General features: G+C 49.5%; 6 protein-coding genes across 6 annotated transcripts; 2 read left to right on the forward strand and 4 right to left on the reverse strand.

Annotated features, from left to right (window-relative positions):
- Positions 1-428: 428 nt before the first annotated feature.
- On the reverse strand, positions 429-1,219 carry BC939DRAFT_450155 (uncharacterized protein). Its single transcript, XM_051555476.1, has one exon. It carries the CDS (start codon positions 1,063-1,065, stop codon positions 478-480), a length of 588 nt encoding a protein of 195 aa, XP_051412660.1. The 5' UTR covers positions 1,066-1,219; the 3' UTR covers positions 429-477.
- Positions 1,220-3,392: 2,173 nt separating this feature from the next.
- Positions 3,393-5,770, forward strand: BC939DRAFT_450166 (uncharacterized protein). Its single transcript, XM_051555477.1, has 3 exons — positions 3,393-3,715; positions 4,019-4,464; positions 4,776-5,770. The coding sequence occupies exons 1-3, from the start codon at positions 3,463-3,465 to the stop codon at positions 5,547-5,549; spliced, it is 1,473 nt and encodes a 490-aa protein (XP_051412661.1). The 5' UTR covers positions 3,393-3,462; the 3' UTR covers positions 5,550-5,770.
- A 588-nt stretch (positions 5,771-6,358) lies between these two features.
- Positions 6,359-7,847, forward strand: BC939DRAFT_142947 (uncharacterized protein). The gene is made up of 7 exons (XM_051550161.1): positions 6,359-6,568; positions 6,673-6,686; positions 6,826-6,994; positions 7,096-7,202; positions 7,295-7,392; positions 7,493-7,532; positions 7,617-7,847. Exons 1-7 carry the CDS (start codon positions 6,537-6,539, stop codon positions 7,676-7,678), a joined length of 522 nt encoding a protein of 173 aa, XP_051412662.1. The 5' UTR covers positions 6,359-6,536; the 3' UTR covers positions 7,679-7,847.
- Positions 7,848-8,772: 925 nt separating this feature from the next.
- BC939DRAFT_450183 (uncharacterized protein) lies at positions 8,773-10,464 on the reverse strand. The gene is made up of 4 exons (XM_051555478.1): positions 10,382-10,464; positions 9,230-10,289; positions 9,084-9,131; positions 8,773-8,978 (listed from the first exon to the last, which is right to left on the reverse strand). The coding sequence occupies exons 1-4, from the start codon at positions 10,437-10,439 to the stop codon at positions 8,813-8,815; spliced, it is 1,332 nt and encodes a 443-aa protein (XP_051412663.1). The 5' UTR covers positions 10,440-10,464; the 3' UTR covers positions 8,773-8,812.
- Positions 10,465-11,984: 1,520 nt separating this feature from the next.
- Positions 11,985-12,242, reverse strand: BC939DRAFT_377081 (uncharacterized protein; the record flags this gene model as incomplete). The annotated part of the gene is made up of 1 exon (XM_051551698.1): positions 11,985-12,242. A coding segment is annotated over one exon (258 nt), but the record flags the coding sequence as incomplete, so codon positions are not given.
- Positions 12,243-13,182: 940 nt separating this feature from the next.
- Positions 13,183-16,725, reverse strand: BC939DRAFT_502785 (uncharacterized protein; the record flags this gene model as incomplete). Its single annotated transcript, XM_051560324.1, has 4 exons — positions 13,183-14,710; positions 14,810-15,672; positions 15,762-15,870; positions 15,965-16,725. The coding sequence occupies 4 exons, from the start codon at positions 16,723-16,725 to the stop codon at positions 13,183-13,185; spliced, it is 3,261 nt and encodes a 1,086-aa protein (XP_051412665.1).
- Between the last annotated feature and the right edge of the window lie 75 nt (positions 16,726-16,800).

Raw genomic sequence — 16,800 nt, forward strand, 5'->3', positions numbered from 1 at the left:
GGTGTCAGGGGCGCCGAGTGTGTGAAGGGTATCGAAGGTATTGAGGGGATAGGGGTATTATTGTTGTAGAGTGATTCAGAATCGGCAGAGAGAAAGCTCGAAGGTCGTGCGATCAACATCCGGAAAGCGCTATCCAGATCCAGCAGGGGGGACAGGGGTTCCTTTTTTGAGTCGAGACGATACAGTGAGGATCAAGGGGCAGTTGCAGGAGTAGGAGGATTCAGACTGGACTGGGCATGCAATGGGCTGGATACTCCTGTTGCGAAGTGCTTTGGTCGAGGGAGGATATAAAAAAGATACGCGTTTTCTTATCCTCTTTTTCGAATATTTCTTCAATGCGCTCCTCTTTTTTTTTATTCCTTTGGGTATGATTCAAATGAGAATGAGAGAGTAAAGAGTGATGAACAGGATCAGATTGATCGATTCCATGTACCCAAAAAAAAAAAAAAAAGACCCTGCCGCTGCGTTGTTTTGTTGTTACTCTTTCCGTTCACTGTGGAAATTTTCTTCCCGAAGCCCTATGGGTGGATGGTATGGTATTTGGTAATTGGTAAATATGATATTTTTTGGGAAGGTGGCATAGATAAGGTCGAGCAGTGAATAGAATTGGTATCGATGGGAGGTGGGAGAATGTGGGAGGAAGGGAGAGAGAGGAAGCAAGGTTGATGTGTCTGTTAGATGCTGCAAAAGAAAAAAAAGAAAAAAAAAAAGATAATAATGTCCGCCCAGCGACGGAAACGTTTTCTGAGCCCTTGGAACCCATTGGGACCATTGGGCCATGGTAAGGCAGGTCATGACTTTTTCCAAGCACGCGGACCTTCTCCTTTTGTCCTCTTTTTCCATCGCGACCTGGCAGAAATAAATACAGTTGTCTGTTGACCGTCCATCATTCATTACCATTCCAGTCGAGGGAAGGGCTGGCTGGGAGAAAGAGGAGACAGGAAGGCAAGGAGCAGGGAGCAGGGATGAGGGGAATGTTAAATAGGAGAAGAAGAAAAAGGCAGCTTGGCCCAAAGGGTATATGCATGCAGGCAACGTCTTGTGTCTATTGTTTTCTCTTACCATGCACCCAACGCCCGATGCTGCATCACGCCTCGACCACCATGACGATGTCGGACTGAACCACTGCCTTGTCCCGGAGAGTGGCGAATGCCATGTCCTGCTTCATGCGGGAGACCAGCTGCTTGGCGGAATAAAACCGGCTTTTATACATCGAGAGCTATAGCATTTTCCGGTTCAGCATCAATCTACCATGAGCCAGTGCCAGATGTCAAATTCTCGGAAGCATATGAACGGCGACGATCTAGGCACATACAGATCTGATCAAGCGGACGTCAGACATTTGTTATCCGAGACCATCAGTACTCCAGTACAAAGCAATTGCTGGATCCATTCCAATTCATGCTAAGAATGCCTTCGTCGACTGTGGATGTATGCGAAATGGTCTCTCTGAACAGTCGTCAGTGCCACACGGTCGTCTTTGGGTTAGTCTCCCCTGTGCCGATATATCGTAATCCATTGTTTTGTTTCCATGCGCGATCTTTTGAACACCGTGCACTGTGCGAAAAAAAAAGATTCGCCTGTTCCTGATAGCATGCTCGACTCTTCATTGCGACGGAACTGGTCGGTCTATTTCCATGGACAGGTGCGCCTTTTCTTTGTTGTCTGTTGCGCTACCTTTCGGAGTACAGGCCGACGTTGATGTGCTTGCTTTAGGCTGCTGTCCAACATAGTACTGAAATCGCGTTGAGAGTTTGATGGGTGTACTGCCGATGATCTCAAGTCAAGAGAGAACGCTCTTACTGGCAACCCGCGCTCCTTTGGCTGTCCTGACATTATAGAGAAAAAATCGATCGGACGGACTAAACTTACAGCGGTGACGGATCCTGGTCCATGATAGACTACGACTGCCAACTGTGGTTAGACGGGTCGAACATTATACAAGAACGGCTTGGATGATGGCTGTACAGTGCAAGGGGTGTACGACGGACGATCGATGAGGAAGGGGTTCGATGGGGCATTAGGATCGAAAAAAGGAGCAAGATGGAAGGAAATAGTCAATGACTTTATAGCAGTTTCCCCTGCTGGAAGGCCCCACCTCATCATTCACATCGGTGTCCATTAGTCCATCGCACAGAGCTTATAAATAGCATAGACATCATCATGGGGTAGAGCGAATGGACCTACTGCTGCGATAAAGCAACACCACGGATGGGCTCGCTCGATGCAGCATGAAAGACATAGGAGCGGAAGAAAAAAAAATAAGAGCGCGAGTCAACGAGAGCATGCTTCGGATGGCTTGATGGGTCGGAGAAGGAAACTGTGGTGTATTTCGCGGTGAACCTGCTGCTTTTTAGAAGCATTATGGTAGCGTAGGCTGTATACATAAAAGTCGCGACATTTTTTTCTCAGGGGCAAGATTAAAGGATCCTTGAGTCCTAAGACAGCTGTGTTTGTCAGGTCGCGTGTACGAGCCTGTAGTTCCTTATTGAAGGCGCCACCAATTATTGCACAGGGTTTATTCGACCGAGGCATTCTTATCGAAATATATCAAGCGCCTTCACTGCCTGCATCATCACGTGTGCACTTCAACAGCACTTCACAGGCCGTACCATGTCTGGAATGAATCTGGCACGCCTGCACGTCTGGAGGGATCTGGCGCCAATAAAAATAAAAACATGTCTGGAATGAATCGCGCGCACAGTCCATCATGATGTTTAATATCCATTTACGTGGAGATCTTTTTTACATGAGGTCGAAGGACCGGCGCCCTGGAGGTGGATTAGACATACTTTTATATCAGAGCTCTCGTAGGCAGCGCTCCTTTGCAGGCTGCAGTATGTTCTACAGCTCCCTCATGACCAGACACAGCTTTGTGCACACATTTGATCAGCCGCATACAATCGAGCCCGCTTCATTTGTTGAACGGAAGTACAGATAGAGGGCTAAGAGCTCTCTCTTTAGTACTTGCGCAACATGATGACCTTGGAACACTCTCATGCCTATGTGGGTGTGTTCGTGCCCAGGCAATACCGGGCAGGATAGGGTACATGTAAAGTTACTGCAGAAAGGTGTCTCCCCTACACTTTAATTCCTGTTGCTGTTTGTCATCCAGGCGATGCCTAGGCTTGTTGCATTAAGGTACAAAAAGATGAGATGGCGTGTTGAGAGCCACGTTGCTGTGGTTGGTCCGCTTGGTACTGGGCGCCCTTTCCTTTGTTTAAGGTGTGGTTTGTTTATTATTCATCTCGGTTACTACTCCAACGAAAAACGCGGGTAGAGTAATCCGGGGCATCTTTTTTTTTTTTTTTTTTTTTTTTTTTTTTCGTTTACTAGGACTATAAGTAGGCCTTGAACCACAAAGAATTTTTCTTTTTTTTCTTTTTCTCCTCGATCGATCTTCCTTCCTCCCCAGTACACCTCCGTTTCTTGTTCTCGTCCTTCCCTCATTTCTGCCCAATAATGGCCGCCCACAGTCTTCCCGTCCCTCCCACCAACGCTGGTGGCAACCCTCCTCGCTGGACCCAGCCTGTTTCCTTCTATGGCCAGAGCGTCTTCAGCAAGTACTATGCCCACTCCATCTGCGCTTTCTTGCTCCTGATTCCCTTCCTGGTCATGCCCGTTCAGTCGCAGGCGACCCAAGGCCCCATTGGAGGACAGTCGTGCGTCACCACCTACGATCCCACCGTCAACTATTTCCCCAACCCGATCACTGGTAAGTAGCAGCAGCCCGCGCGATCATGACTGAGGGCAGGAAAATCCCTGTGGGCAATGGACTAGCGGAAGAAAGAAAGCCGTTGGAAAGTGAGTTGCGGAGTGGTAGCTCGATAGAAACAAGGTTCATTGCGATGGACCGTTTTTTCGGAACCCGACCTGCTGCTCTGCATCTACCTTGCATGGCCCCCCCAGCGCGCATTCGTCTGCTTGTGAAAAACGATAATCCAGAGCCCTGGAAGGAATGAAACTAACCGCAACTCGATCTATCCTTCTTCGTTGTACCTTAATCTGTCCTATTTAGTCGATGATGCTGCCCTTTTCAGTGTCCGTTACGAAAAGAACTACAAGGTCGTAACGAATACTGCCGTGGGTGTGAACCAGTCCTTTGTTCTCACCCAGTGCGGAACCCCTGCCCCCAACGCCTCTCTCTTCTCCAACACCACGGTTTTTGTCAACGTGCCCGTCTCGAACTTAGCTTCGCTCGCCACCACCGCCGTTGCCTACATTGAGATGCTCGGCAGGCGCTCCGCCATCAAGGCAGTTGACACTGAGGGGCTGGTTAGCTCGCCATGCGTTCAGTACGGTCTGAACCATAGCGAGATTATTGGCCTCGAGGACAAGAACCAGACGCTGCGCGCTGAGCAGCTCGGCAAAGTCGACGTCATCTTCAGTTCGTTCGGTTCCGAGGTCGGTTCCGAGAACAAGACCGTCGTTACCTCGGAGGTATCGGATCCCGGCCCATTGAACGTAAGTGTTGTTGCTCCGCTGAATGCAGTTTGCAAGCGTGAGAAATGGTTTATACTGGCCGATGTGCAACTGTCGTAAGCAGCAGAGAACTACGCCCATTGGACATCCGTTTTGAGAGCCTCGTTCCTCCCCCCAGAAAAAAAATAACCGGAAGGCCATCCACATAAGTGAAGGAATGCAGCAGCTTAGCTAGTGCCAGCAGCAACACTTGATGCAGGATGAGCCAGAAGCGCAGGATACGCACAGGAGCAACGGTTTTGTCGTCAACGGTGATTGTGGCTAACAATAACATTTTATTCTCATCGTTGTAGCGTGCAGAGTGGCTCGAGTTCTACTCGACCTTCTTCAATTTGGAAGAGGCTGCACAGAACCTGACTTCGACGATCAACAACAACTACAACTGCTTCAAGAAGGCTGCCAACGCCAAGACCACCAAGCCCGTTATCGCCTGGGCCTCCTATGTTGCCCCGTCCTCGTACAACAACAATACCGCTTCATGGGGCGTCTCTGGTGCTGCCTACAAGAAGATCCTCTCGGAAGATGCGGGCGCCACCTTCTTCAATGGCACCACCACCGGCACTTTCACGACTGCCGCTGCCTTCGCAGATGCTCTCAAGGATGTCGACGTCCTCATCGACGAGACCTTCACCGGCAATGATATCAACGCCTTCTACCAGAGCTACGGTCTCTCGGCCAGCTCGCCCCACAAGTTCATCCAGAATAAGGCCATCTTCCGCGAGGACGGTATCATCAACCCCAACGATGGCCGTGATTGGTTCTCGGGTGCCGTTGTTATGGACGATGCTGTGCTCCAGGATGTTGTCCGCGCTGTCCACCCCGATGCTCTGCCTGCCAATGTCCCCTACAATTGGCTTCGCAATATTGCCAAGGGCGAGACCATGCAAACCTTGACCAGCGCCAACTGCACCAACCCCGACTCGAACGCCCCTATCCCTGACCGCGCCATTGTCTGCTCGACCATGAAGGTTGGCGGTAGTGGAAGCGGCGGCAATGCTGGGTCCAAGACCGTTGCTGGCGCTTTGACTGTCGTGTTGTCTCTCCTTGCCGCTGCCATTGCCCTCTAAGGAGGTTGCGGGAAACACATTGGGTCTATCCATCTACCTCTGGTTTCTTTCTATGCAGTCGCGATGATTATTATTTTTCTTACTCAGCAATGCTGTCTCTTCATTAATTCCAGCTGTGCTGAGATGAAGGGCAATCATTGAAGATGTCGAGCGAAATATGAGGCACTGCTGAAGATAATGGCTATATTATTATTCATTAATAAATCGACCCTAGTAAACTACTCCTTAATATAACAAAGGAAGGCATGCATTCGTGGTTTCGCATTCGACCTTAAAGCATGCTTCTTTGCTTTCACTCCATAGAGAGCTCGTTCCATCCACTCCTTCCCTGAAGCACATCTTGCTCCCTTCCTCTCTTGTCATCACCGCTCCTCATGACCTCGCCCCTTGCAAGAAGCACGAGCTCGCTCTCGAGCACCGACATGGAGGCGTACGTTGTTGTTGTTGTTGTTGTTATTTTTTTTGTTACACACTCTTCTGTGGCCTCTGCTCAGCCCTGGTATGACCAGTGCTTGACAATCCGTCCGCCCTTTGGACTCTTTTACCCTCTGCATCTCCTTTCTCATAACCCTGGTCCTGAACGACCATGTTTTTGAAGTCTTGCATATCCAATTGATAACTACTTGGCCTGCGTCTGTGTTTGACAAAATCCATGATCGGTATCTAGACTGTTTGCAAAGATACACAAGGACCAAGCCTCACAACTCGAGCTTCTGCGACACACAAAACGCGCCATGGACCGGAGCCTGGCTGCGAGAGACAACTCGGACGTTGGTACATCCTCAATGGCTAGTCTGGTAAGATATTTTGCGTCACTGTCAGATATATTGGTCACGGCTCGGGCTCATCTTGTTACGATCCAACCCCTGCTGCCCTGCTCACCATTATCAATGGATGGAGCCCTTTTAGTCCTTTGAAATTCTAGGTGAATTGCTCGACGAAATTGTCTTAGACGTTGTGTCTGAGGCGCATAGAGATGTCAAGAACATGCGATCGACCTGTCCAGTTTGTAAAACTAAGTATGTTTTGAAAGCCATGAGGAAGGCATACTATATATCTACATTATAAGACGATACTCATCATCTCTACTGGCGCTTTTGTTCCTCTACAATGTATGATCTAGGTGCCGAAACTACGGTATGGAAGAACCTGGAAATCAACAGCAACGTGTCCTCAATCAGCGTCCACGCTTTTTTTTTTTTTTTTTTTTGTTCAGCTGGAAGAGCGATTCATAACTGATCGGTTTATGAATATTCCACTTTTTTTGAATATACAGTGGTTCGAGCCGGTCTCGACATTTTTGGACAGAATCCTCAATCCAACAACTCCCAAACCTACGACTGTGTTCACTGCCAGCGATCGTTCCCGGCCCAGCGATATGCACCGCATCTGGAAAAATGTTTAGGACTCTCTGGCAGAGCGTCAAGTCGTGCTGCGAGTCGAAGGTATTGCTTGTTGTATGAATTGCAATCGATTCATTTGGTTTATATTCGGACATCATTTGACGAAGCGTGTTTTTCTGCGGACCAAAAAAAAAAAAAACTAGGATAGGAGCTGCTGAGAGGGCTGGATCGGGATCTCCCTTCACACCAGTGAGTTATTCAGATGACCGCGAGGCCAGTGATTCGGATAAAGACCTCATGGAAAAGAAACGTAAGGAGTGAATTCGGGATATTTTAATTCAGGATGGCGGGAGTATAGCGAGATAAGAGACTAAACATTCACGATCTGTGTGGGCTGGTCAGGCAAGAAAAACGCTTCAGCAAGTAATGGCCACTCGTCCAACGGAAATGGCTTGAATGGATCAAATGGAGGCGATTACGGGACTCCTGGCTCTGCTAAGGTGAGCGTTGCTGGCCGTTCGAAACCTACTTGATATGGGCATTGATGTTCACTGCAGTTACTGACGAATGCGCGTCATTGTCTCGTTTTAAACTCTTTAGTCATCCTCTTCTGGTTCCATGAAGGTCAAAAAGCAGAAACGTAAGTTTATGTTCTTTTGCTCGTTAGAATATTGTATCTTCGCATTTCTCTGCAGCTCCTCTAACATGCGGATTACCTTTTTAGAAACGGATTTATCCGACTACCCTGCAAAGACACAAAAGGTACGGGCGTTATCTGACTGGTGAAGCGACTAAGCTTACCACACCATTCCTCACATGGCGGCGGGGGACTAACAGTTTTTGTCACGCATACCAACACTTGATTGTCCGGCATCAAGTCTTCTTTGCTGGCAAAAGGTAAAGAAGAAAAAACGATGGATTTCAGAGAAGGAACTCCATGTTTATGCAATATACGCTAACCATCCTTTACATTCGTTATGATGTAGCATCTAAAGCCAGTAGCTCCACAAAGCTCAAGGGCCTAGGGCTTCACACGCCCTCGACCGTCTCTGCCACGCCCGTTGGCGAGATCTCGCTGGGGTTTCTTGATGACGAGCTTCTCCTAGCCAATGGGCGGAGTCTCCAGAATGGCGCTGGAGGCGGTGGCGGTAACAATAGTGGCAGCAATGTCAATGGTAGCAGTAACCCACAGAAGCTCTCGAGTTCGAATCCAAAGCGCGCCTCTGGAGGGGTCAGCTCATCGAAGCGTCCGCCGGGGTCCGGTTCAAGCAAAAATGGGCAAGTTTCATCGTTTTATGAGAGCTTGAGAGCTATTGGCAATCATGAGGATTCGAGCAGCAGCCATGATGACAGTAGCGACGGCGACTATCGCGACGATGCCGACGAGGAGGTTGAAAAAGATGGTGGTGGTTCGACCCATTTATCATCCCAACTTGCTCATCCGCTTGTTCTTAGACTCAAGAAATCGTCTGCGTTCTCGGGTCATGCCTCAGATTCCCTGGACATGGACTTTATTGGTAACTGAGGAGAAACGAGACGGAGGAAAAGAAGGCGGTGAAGCAGGAGTTGTTGGACGGATGAATCATGGACAAAATGCACTGACCATGGCCCGCGCGTTATCTTATGTGACTGATCAGATATCGATGGGGACGGAGACGACGATGCCATGGAGATTCTACAGACGCCCAAGAAAAAGAAGCCTTAGGCGCAGCAAGAGAGTTCAGCCTCCATGAATTGCTTCTACATCTGGCAACAAAATATTGGCAACATAGACATTTCTTTTGTGTGCAAACAGCGGGCTACCAAACATCCCTGGGTGGCAACACAGAGACTAATAAAAACGAAATCTAAATGGATTCTTTGCGGAGCAAATTATTTTACTCTTTTTATTTTCTTTATTTATTCTGAGAATGCAATGCGTCATGATTGATCCATCAGATTCCCTGCGCCATGGCTTCTTCCTCCAGCACCAGTCTTGAACCGTTTGGATGCCCTGGCTTTGTTTCGAGAGGCGGATTTGTGCTTGCGCTTGAACTCCTGGGTCATGGTATGCCGCGTCTTTTCCCAATGCGCTGTTACCTCGTCCCTATTAGTTTATGCATCGGATTCGTTAGTCTCCGCGAGCTCGATCATATTGTCCATGACGAGCATGGGCATTAGGCACAAAAAAAAACGCAACGGAAAAACCTACATTGTACCCGTCCGCATAAACACCTTATTTGTAGTCTTAAAGTTGGACCTGGAATCGTAGGAGCAGAAGTGATTGTTAGTTGGTCTAGCGCCCCCCATTGTGCGTTCACAAGAAGTTTCGAAAGAGACGAATGAGTAGGTATGCACCTTTTCAGAAGCGCAGGATTATTAAAATGGAAAAAGAACATGGAACCAGTGTGCGACAGGGGCGCCCTGGTCAATGCTTCTGCACCGCTAGCAAAGATGGTCCTAGAACCTTCCGTGTATGAGGTCAAGATCTCGTCCTGCGACCGATCGTCATTCATGAATCCTGCCTGACGATCGTCCTCCACATCCCCCGATAATAATTCATTCTCTTCGTCCTCCTCCTCATCATCGCCGCCGAACAGCTTGAACGTTCCAGCGGTCGGTGCAAACAGGGACTTTAGATCGGTGGCGACTTGGAACTTGCGCGTGTTATCGAAGTCTTTCTTGGGAGCTGCTGATCCTGAGAACTCGGATGAGTCCTGGTTGTCGCCGTCGTTGTTCAGCTCATCCGCGTCAAAAGCGAACGAAAACCCTACTGAATTTTTGGCGGGCTTGGCCTCCTGAACCTGATCATCCTTCTCTTCAGCCTTATCGTCTATGGCCAGCTCATCCTCTAATTCCGCATCTTCGTCCTGCTCCTCTTCCTCCTCCTCCTCCTCCTCCTCTTCAACGTCCGACGAATCTTTTGAGGGTTGCTCAGACTCGCTCGAATCAGAGGCGCTCGCCCTGGGTTCCTGTGCGGTCGGCTCAGGCTGCTTGGGAGGGGGTGGGGGCGGAGCAGCATCCGGGTCATACCGCACTGTCAGTCCCGTCGTGTAACCAAGACCGCCCTTTGCTTGTCTCGCAGTGTCCTCCTCCTTTTTCTTGCTCCTCACTGCCGAGTCTCCAAACATGGCGCGAAGCACATTCATAGCCTGCATCTTTTCTGCAGAGATATTGGATTCCGCCTGTCGGTCTTCGTCCAAGACAATACCTGTTGCTGCAGCGCCCGATGCTGCAAACTCTTCGGCCTTTAAACGGTCTTGATGAGCCACATAGTCTACGTCGTCCTCGGCCCGAATCCGATCGTCCAAAAAGTCCTTGGTTAGCTGGAAACGGGAGTCGCTTGTGCCGATCTTGCTCTGCATCTGAAAGAGCGCCTTTCCGCCTGGACCCTCGAACTGCTCCTTGATATTCAGACCTATTCCGCAAACAAAATATTGTGTTAGGTGATGCAATACAGAGACAATCCAACCACTTCAAACAAGTGCCCGTAGGGCAACATGTTCTCACCTGGCTCTCCAAAGGCAGCAAATCTCGCATCGTCAGTCTCGTCGTCCGATGTGAACATCTCTTTGACGCCCTTCCTCTTCTTCCCTGCAATAGAAGAGGCCTGCTCTTCCTCATCCGATCCCGAATCTGAGTCGAATATGCTTTTTGGAGGTTTGCTCATATTAGTTTGCTTCTTTGCATGATCCGCCTCCATCTGCTCGTAGTCCTCGCTATCATAATCGTCCGAATCTGAAAACACAACGTGTCCGGCCTTCTTGTCTCTCGAATCAATGTTGGCGAGCGTCGATGCGATCACTTGCTGCTGCTTGTCTCGTGCGGCCTCTAGCTCGGCTTCACGGGCCTCTAGGGCCTTCAGACGAGTGGTGTTTGACTCTTCTGCGAGTTTGACTTGGAGGGAAGCGCTTTTGGTACCTTGATCTTGATCATCATCCGAGTCGAAAAGACTGCCTCCACTGGCCGATGACAATCCTTGCAGCCGTGTAATCGCCTCGATAGTGTCCTCGTCTATGCCGTCTTCGTCCTCTTCTTCTTCATCATCTTCTTCGTCGACTTCATCCTCGTCTTCACCTGCGCTCTCCATCTCCTCGTCCTGATCCTCTTCATACTCTTCTTCCTCATCCTCGTCTTCTTCCAGAAAGTCTAATGGGAATTCGTCCACTTGCGGCGCATCATCATCCTCATTGTCTCCAAACAGATCCTCTGACCGCGTGTCCCTCTGAGCTTTTGGAATGATCACTGCAGGTGTATCCAGCACAACGTCTCCAAACAAATCATCTGCTTGTGTATCCTGCAGTACGCCGAAGTCCTCCATGTACGATTCGCCCTCTTCGTCGCCATCGATATCAGACCCGTCCAGGGACAGTGCTCGGGGGCTCATGTCGATCCCTGCAAGAATAGAGGCCATCATGGTCCGGTCATCTGACGTGTTAATCTTGTCTGTTGTAGATTTTGGTGTGAGCGTGTCATTACTTCCGCCTGCTCTTGGTGTTGTTGCCTTATCCGCGGCTGCTGCTGCTAATACCGTCGGTTTCGATCTAGAGAGGAATGGCGCTAAGGCGACTTCGGTCGAAAGATGTTTTCCTTTGGGAAGAGGTTCATCCTCGTCGATCTGGTACAGGAGCTGGTCAAGGGGCAGAGGTTTTCCTGCAGTACTGTATATTTTCTCCGCGTTATTCTTATAGTGCGATGGGTCATACGTCAGCTAGTCCATCATGAGAACGCAAAGGCGTTGTAGGGTCAGCAAACAAAAGTTGGAAGTAGCGCAGATTATGGCACCAGAGTGGATAATGTGCACTCGCTTACTCTATCCAGTTTCATGGTAATAACAGGTCGTCCAAATCGCCCTCTCTTCCAGCCACGTTTGCCATCCATGTTCTTGTCTGTGATTAGGGACATGTCTTCAGCGTGTTTGATGGGATTCCTTTTCAGTTTCTTGAAAGCCGCATCCTGCTCTTTCTTCTCCAATTTCGCCTGTGCCTCCAGATCCTCTTGCCGTCTATAATATGACCATAACCACCAAAGAAACAAAACTTCCACGGTTAATCTCTGCGTCTCTATGCTGCCATTGTCAACGCGATCCCAAATATCGATTCGCGTATCGGTACTTTGTCTGCCAGTCCTTATTTGCCTCTTCGATCTTCAAGACGTTGCCCTTCCATTTCGCGCCGTTGAACAGGGTTACACATTTGGACCAGTCCTTTCTTGTGGTGTCAAGTGTTACATATCCGAATCCGCGACATGTCCCGTCAAGATCCTTGGCCAGATGTACATCCTTGAGCTGTCCGAACGATTTGAATCGCCCCTCCACATCCGCCGGCGTCACGTCCTTGGCAAGACCTCCGATGAATGCTCGCTGTGAGATCTTTTCTATATATCGCGATCAATATTGAAAAATGCCAGGAATATCTTAACATCGGATGAGGGACCGCAACAGATAAAGAACCCCGATTCCTTGCAGTTCCACATACCATTAGGATCAACAGGCGGTTTCGGCGCCTTTGGTTTCTTGACCTTTGCCGGCTTCAATGCCGCAGCCTCGTCCTCCGCAAACATTTCAGATGCTGTCGAAGCTGGTGGCGCTGCCGCGACTGATCCCGGTTGTGTTGATGCTGTACGTTGCTGTCCCACTTTCGTATCGCCTGGCGTACTTCTTAGACGTGACCCCTGTTTGTTGAGCTGACCCGGTCCTGCTGGTTTTGAGAAGGGCTTGCGAGAAGTGTCGTCCTTATGTGAGTACTCCATTTGAGGGCGAGCCACCTTTTTGAGCGCCGTTGGCTTCATCATGAGAGGGATGTTGGTGGTCTGGAGACGGCAGTGAATGAGGAGGCCCAGCTAGCTTTGTACAAGGTTGGTATGCATGGCACCCTAAAAAAAAAAAGAAAAAAAGCAAATAAAAAACAATGCGCACAGTCACCACCTCACTATACTATCACGTGCGACGACCCAGTTTTCTATTTTTTGCCTCGCCTTGTTGGTTGAACTTGCTTGCAAGTGAAGACTCGAAAAGAGAGTGAGGGCTTGGCCTAGCCGAGGTTCATGATCTACTCTTCCACTGGACTTACTAAGTGAAGTGGCATTTATCTCGCGCGAAACACCGGTTTACTACATCGTCTGGGGTTTGAAGCATCCAATGGTAATATCCACTAAGCCCATGCCACTTTTGACGCCACCAATTTACGTAACGTCATGACCCTGGCCTATTGAACCGGCCACCGGTTGCAGCTTAAAAAAATAGCAGCCTTGTGCTTTTGAAGACCGTAAACGAGGGTGTTTTTATTGCACATAATAAGCTAGTATACACATTAAATAAAGCAGGTCAGATCGTCCGGTCCAGTCGGCGAAAGTGGTTCGCCGAGAATGAAATGATGTTTGGCCCCGTAAAGTTGTATCGTGGCATCCGTGTTATATCCTTCCTCTCCGCTCCATTCTCCCGAAAGCCACTCTTCTTCTTTGACTGATCCCTCTATCGACTCAGTGTTCCCGTGGCCATAGGTACTCTCATCGCTGGATTCCATCTCTATCGCTGTCTTCTCGTGACAATCATGAGAGCTGTGCGTTCGGTGATAGAGTTCAGCACCGCTGCTACCGATACCTCTCTTCGTCCTTAAAGCAATGGTATCATTGTAAATTGGCGATCGTCGGATCGAGTCTTCCGAGAGCCACCCTTCCTCCCCTGTCAACCCATCAATTGCCTCATTGTTTCCATGGTCATCGGTACTCTCGTCGCTGGACCCCAGCGTTATCACTGTTTCCTTGCTCTGTGCTTGAGAACCACGCAACCGGTACCAATAGCCTGAGTCGGTAGTCTTGATCCGTTTCCTTGTTCGTGTGGCAATGGGGTCTGCGTCACTTAGTACCCGTTTGCTCGGGGTTGACCGGTTGGCATCCAAGCGAGATCGCAGTCTTGATGATGTCCTGGTTTGCCGGGTATAATGCGTGAATGTTGGTGTTAATCGTCGCCTTGAAGGCGATCTGGAGCGCAGGTGTCTGAACTGGATGTCATCGCTGTCAGTGCTATCATCCTCTGAAGTCTCTCCTTGTCCATCGAACTCGTATGAGATAACATGTTTCTTGCGTGGGGCCAATTGTCGAGGTTGAATATCATGATCGCTCTGCGCAATGACACCTGCGGGGGTATCATCCTCACTTTGACTGTCCAGCGCACTTCCGGCTTCTTCTGGGAACTCATCAGTCGTCACGTCGTCACCGCCATCATCTGCGGAGTCGCTAGCACTGGAATCACTTATCAGTATGTATTCCTCGTCCGGTCGATTGTTTGAATGTGGCGAGTTACTGCGCAAAGATATCGACTCCAGCTCAGGATTACCATCCACCACGTCCTCCCTCGGTTCTATGAACAGGTCTCGAAGTCTGGGTGCTCTCTCGGGGGTAAGCAGTTGCTGCGATCCTTTCTCCTCAGAATCGGATTCGGACTCAAGGTCACTGTAGTTGATCGAGCGTCGACTCGCTCTCACTGGGCGCCGAACAGGGGTCATTGAACATTGGATCCGTCTCTGGACCTCGAATGGCGACGCCTCTTCGATCTGCTGGCGGTGCCTTGCGGAGGACTCTCCAGTCGAGAGCTCCTCGGTCAAGGTCTCCGACTGTTTGGGATATGACGATCGCGAGATCAATCGGCGCCGACGAGCGGTGTAGTCGTCGGATTCATAGTCATAGCTCAGGCTGAATATTTTCTGAGAGTCATGCTGTCTAACAGATGAAGTGCCGTCATCGGCGCTCTCTTCAGAACCGTCACTCAGCACCATGGATGCAATTTTGTTCGCCTTTGGAGTGCGCTGTACCCAGTCTCCTAACATTGTATCATATCGCCTACAGAATTTGCAAGAATATGAGAATAAACGTGAGTAGTCTGGTCTAGAATTCAAATTAGGAATTCGGGCTGAAATGCAGAATGATTTGGGCTCTTACCAGCTATCGTTCGATGCGCGCTGGATTCGCCGACCTTTTACCTCGCGCAGATAACGCTCCAGACTCGACTCAGTGATATCGCATTTGTAACCAAGCTCCCGCCGCGTTTTCTTCTCCAGAGTAACGTAGTAGTCCAGCATCCTGGTAATTAGCTTCATCGATAGTCCATATAACCCTACTGCATCCAACATCAACGCCAAGGCATTCAGGTTCGTCAATATGCCGTATGAGTTGATAACCACATCAAAATCCTCCACCCGAACGTGGCTGGACAGTCGAGTCTCCAGTAATTGTATCCATTCCTGAGCTTTTTCATCATTTGTTATATTCGACGACTCCGTGACAGAGACATATAGCGCATGCAGGGCCAGCGCAAGGGCAGTGTCCTTGAGTACCATATTGTCCGTATCGTCAGCTCCATCACTCGCAGGGTCGTTGATATCCTTGAGCAGACATCGAGCCACGTATTCAATGACACTATCACAGGTGATCGTCGGTATCCTTTGAAAATCTATCGATGTTTCTGTACTTTGCTCGTGCAATCGTAACGAGTCCTCGATCAGCACTGAGGTCCAGTATGACGCGCGACTCCGCTTCGACCTCATGTTCATAGACTGCAATGAATGTCCCATAATTCTTTCAAACCCTCCTTGGATAAGAATCGCTCGATGCTGCGGTTGGATCTGCCGTATAAAGGTATAGAACGACTTATCCAAAAAAATAGCTACTTCGCCGTCCCGAGATAGAGCGGCGATCCATGCGTCCGAACTCCTGATGCGTAATGCGACGTTGTATGCCCATTGAAGATCCAGTCGGTACATCCTATCCGCACCACCGCTCAGATGTTCAAGGAGTCGCAAGGCCTAGGAACAGAGCATTGTTGTGTTAGAAGCATAGGTTCTTACGTACAAAGATACGAAAGAGCAGCAGATGCATCAGCAGCAAGACTTACTTGCGCATTCGCCTTGTATTTGGCACAAACACCGACAAGAGGCTCGATCAGACGCCCGACAGGCACTTGAGCGACACACAGTTCAACGATGTGCTCAAGTAACGCGAACCTATATAGTAAATGTCATATAATGGTATGGTTAGTTGAGCAAAGGAAGCGAATAGTTAGCGCAAGCTAGATTCGGAGTACCTCTAACAATTTACCGGCGCATGTAAGGGGGCATGATGCCATAGTATTTCTCCATAATGTCTGCGAGATTTTCGGGAAGACGAGCAATGGTTCGTCCCACCGTGAACGCACACGAATTTCTCAGAGATGCCACGCTCATGTTAATGACATCGGCTGCGACCGACTCTGGATCTGTGCTCAACGGCAGATCGTGGTTCTCACAAAGTGGATGCCACCAAACTTTCTCGACCACGTCCTTAAATAGGTCCTTGAGTGACAAGCGGAAGCGCTTGACGAGGATATCACTCCCATTCTGCTGCATAATCGAGCTGATTCTGGTAGTGCCATCGCTCGTATCCAATGGCTGCCATGGCGATAACGTGGACGTCGGCCTGCGGTCAAAATGCGTTTGGGGTTGGCAGTTTGGGTTTCGCCGTGCCCTCAGGGACCTTGATTGACCATACTTGTGCTTAATGTTCCGCGCTGGTCTATCAGAGTCACTCTCATTATCGCTACTAGCTTCTGTGGTTGGCGATGCCGCTGTATTTATCGCATTGATCGCGGAGATGTATCCAAAGGAAGGCGCGGTCTTAATGGCGAGGTGGATGGCAGCAATCTTGGCCTTAAGTGGTCGTAGCAGTCGGTGAATGCGGAGCAATTCCAGAGGGTAAAGATACCCGCGAGGCAAGGAGGGAGTATCTGCCAGCGTTGCCCAGTGCGCGGTGATGACTCCATTCTGTAACTCCTGCTCCGTTTTCTTGTCTGGGTCAAGGTCCTGCAGGGTCGGGATCCGCATCGTGCACCATTGAGAAGGACGAGAGAGGACGATGTGGAGAATAGGCAGGGACGAGTCAAGAGAATTCGCCTAAAC

Source organism: Gamsiella multidivaricata (genome assembly GCF_025024155.1).
Source record: "Gamsiella multidivaricata strain RSA 2152 chromosome Unknown BC939scaffold_29, whole genome shotgun sequence".
Lineage (NCBI taxonomy): Eukaryota > Fungi > Mortierellomycota > Mortierellomycetes > Mortierellales > Mortierellaceae > Gamsiella > Gamsiella multidivaricata.

What these genes read in the sequence shown, in the direction of transcription:
- BC939DRAFT_450155 (XM_051555476.1), bottom strand. Translation starts at nt 1,065, where the DNA reads ATGGTAAGAGAAAACAATAGACACAAGACGTTGCCTGCATGCATATAC.
- BC939DRAFT_450166 (XM_051555477.1), top strand. Translation starts at nt 3,463, where the DNA reads ATGGCCGCCCACAGTCTTCCCGTCCCTCCCACCAACGCTGGTGGCAAC. An exon ending in TTTCCCCAACCCGATCACTG is followed by an intron (nt 3,716 to 4,018) that starts GTAAGTAGCAGC and finishes TGTCCTATTTAG; the next exon opens with TCGATGATGCTGCCCTTTTC. An exon ending in CGGATCCCGGCCCATTGAAC is followed by an intron (nt 4,465 to 4,775) that starts GTAAGTGTTGTT and finishes TCATCGTTGTAG; the next exon opens with CGTGCAGAGTGGCTCGAGTT.
- BC939DRAFT_142947 (XM_051550161.1), top strand. Translation starts at nt 6,537, where the DNA reads ATGCGATCGACCTGTCCAGTTTGTAAAACTAA. An exon ending in GGACTCCTGGCTCTGCTAAG is followed by an intron (nt 7,393 to 7,492) that starts GTGAGCGTTGCT and finishes TAAACTCTTTAG; the next exon opens with TCATCCTCTTCTGGTTCCAT. An exon ending in GAAGGTCAAAAAGCAGAAAC is followed by an intron (nt 7,533 to 7,616) that starts GTAAGTTTATGT and finishes TTACCTTTTTAG; the next exon opens with AAACGGATTTATCCGACTAC.
- BC939DRAFT_450183 (XM_051555478.1), bottom strand. Translation starts at nt 10,439, where the DNA reads ATGTTCACATCGGACGACGAGACTGACGATGCGAGATTTGCTGCCTTT. An exon ending in AATCCTGCGCTTCTGAAAAG is followed by an intron (nt 9,132 to 9,229) that starts GTGCATACCTAC and finishes CTACGATTCCAG; the next exon opens with GTCCAACTTTAAGACTACAA. An exon ending in TTTATGCGGACGGGTACAAT is followed by an intron (nt 8,979 to 9,083) that starts GTAGGTTTTTCC and finishes ATAAACTAATAG; the next exon opens with GGACGAGGTAACAGCGCATT.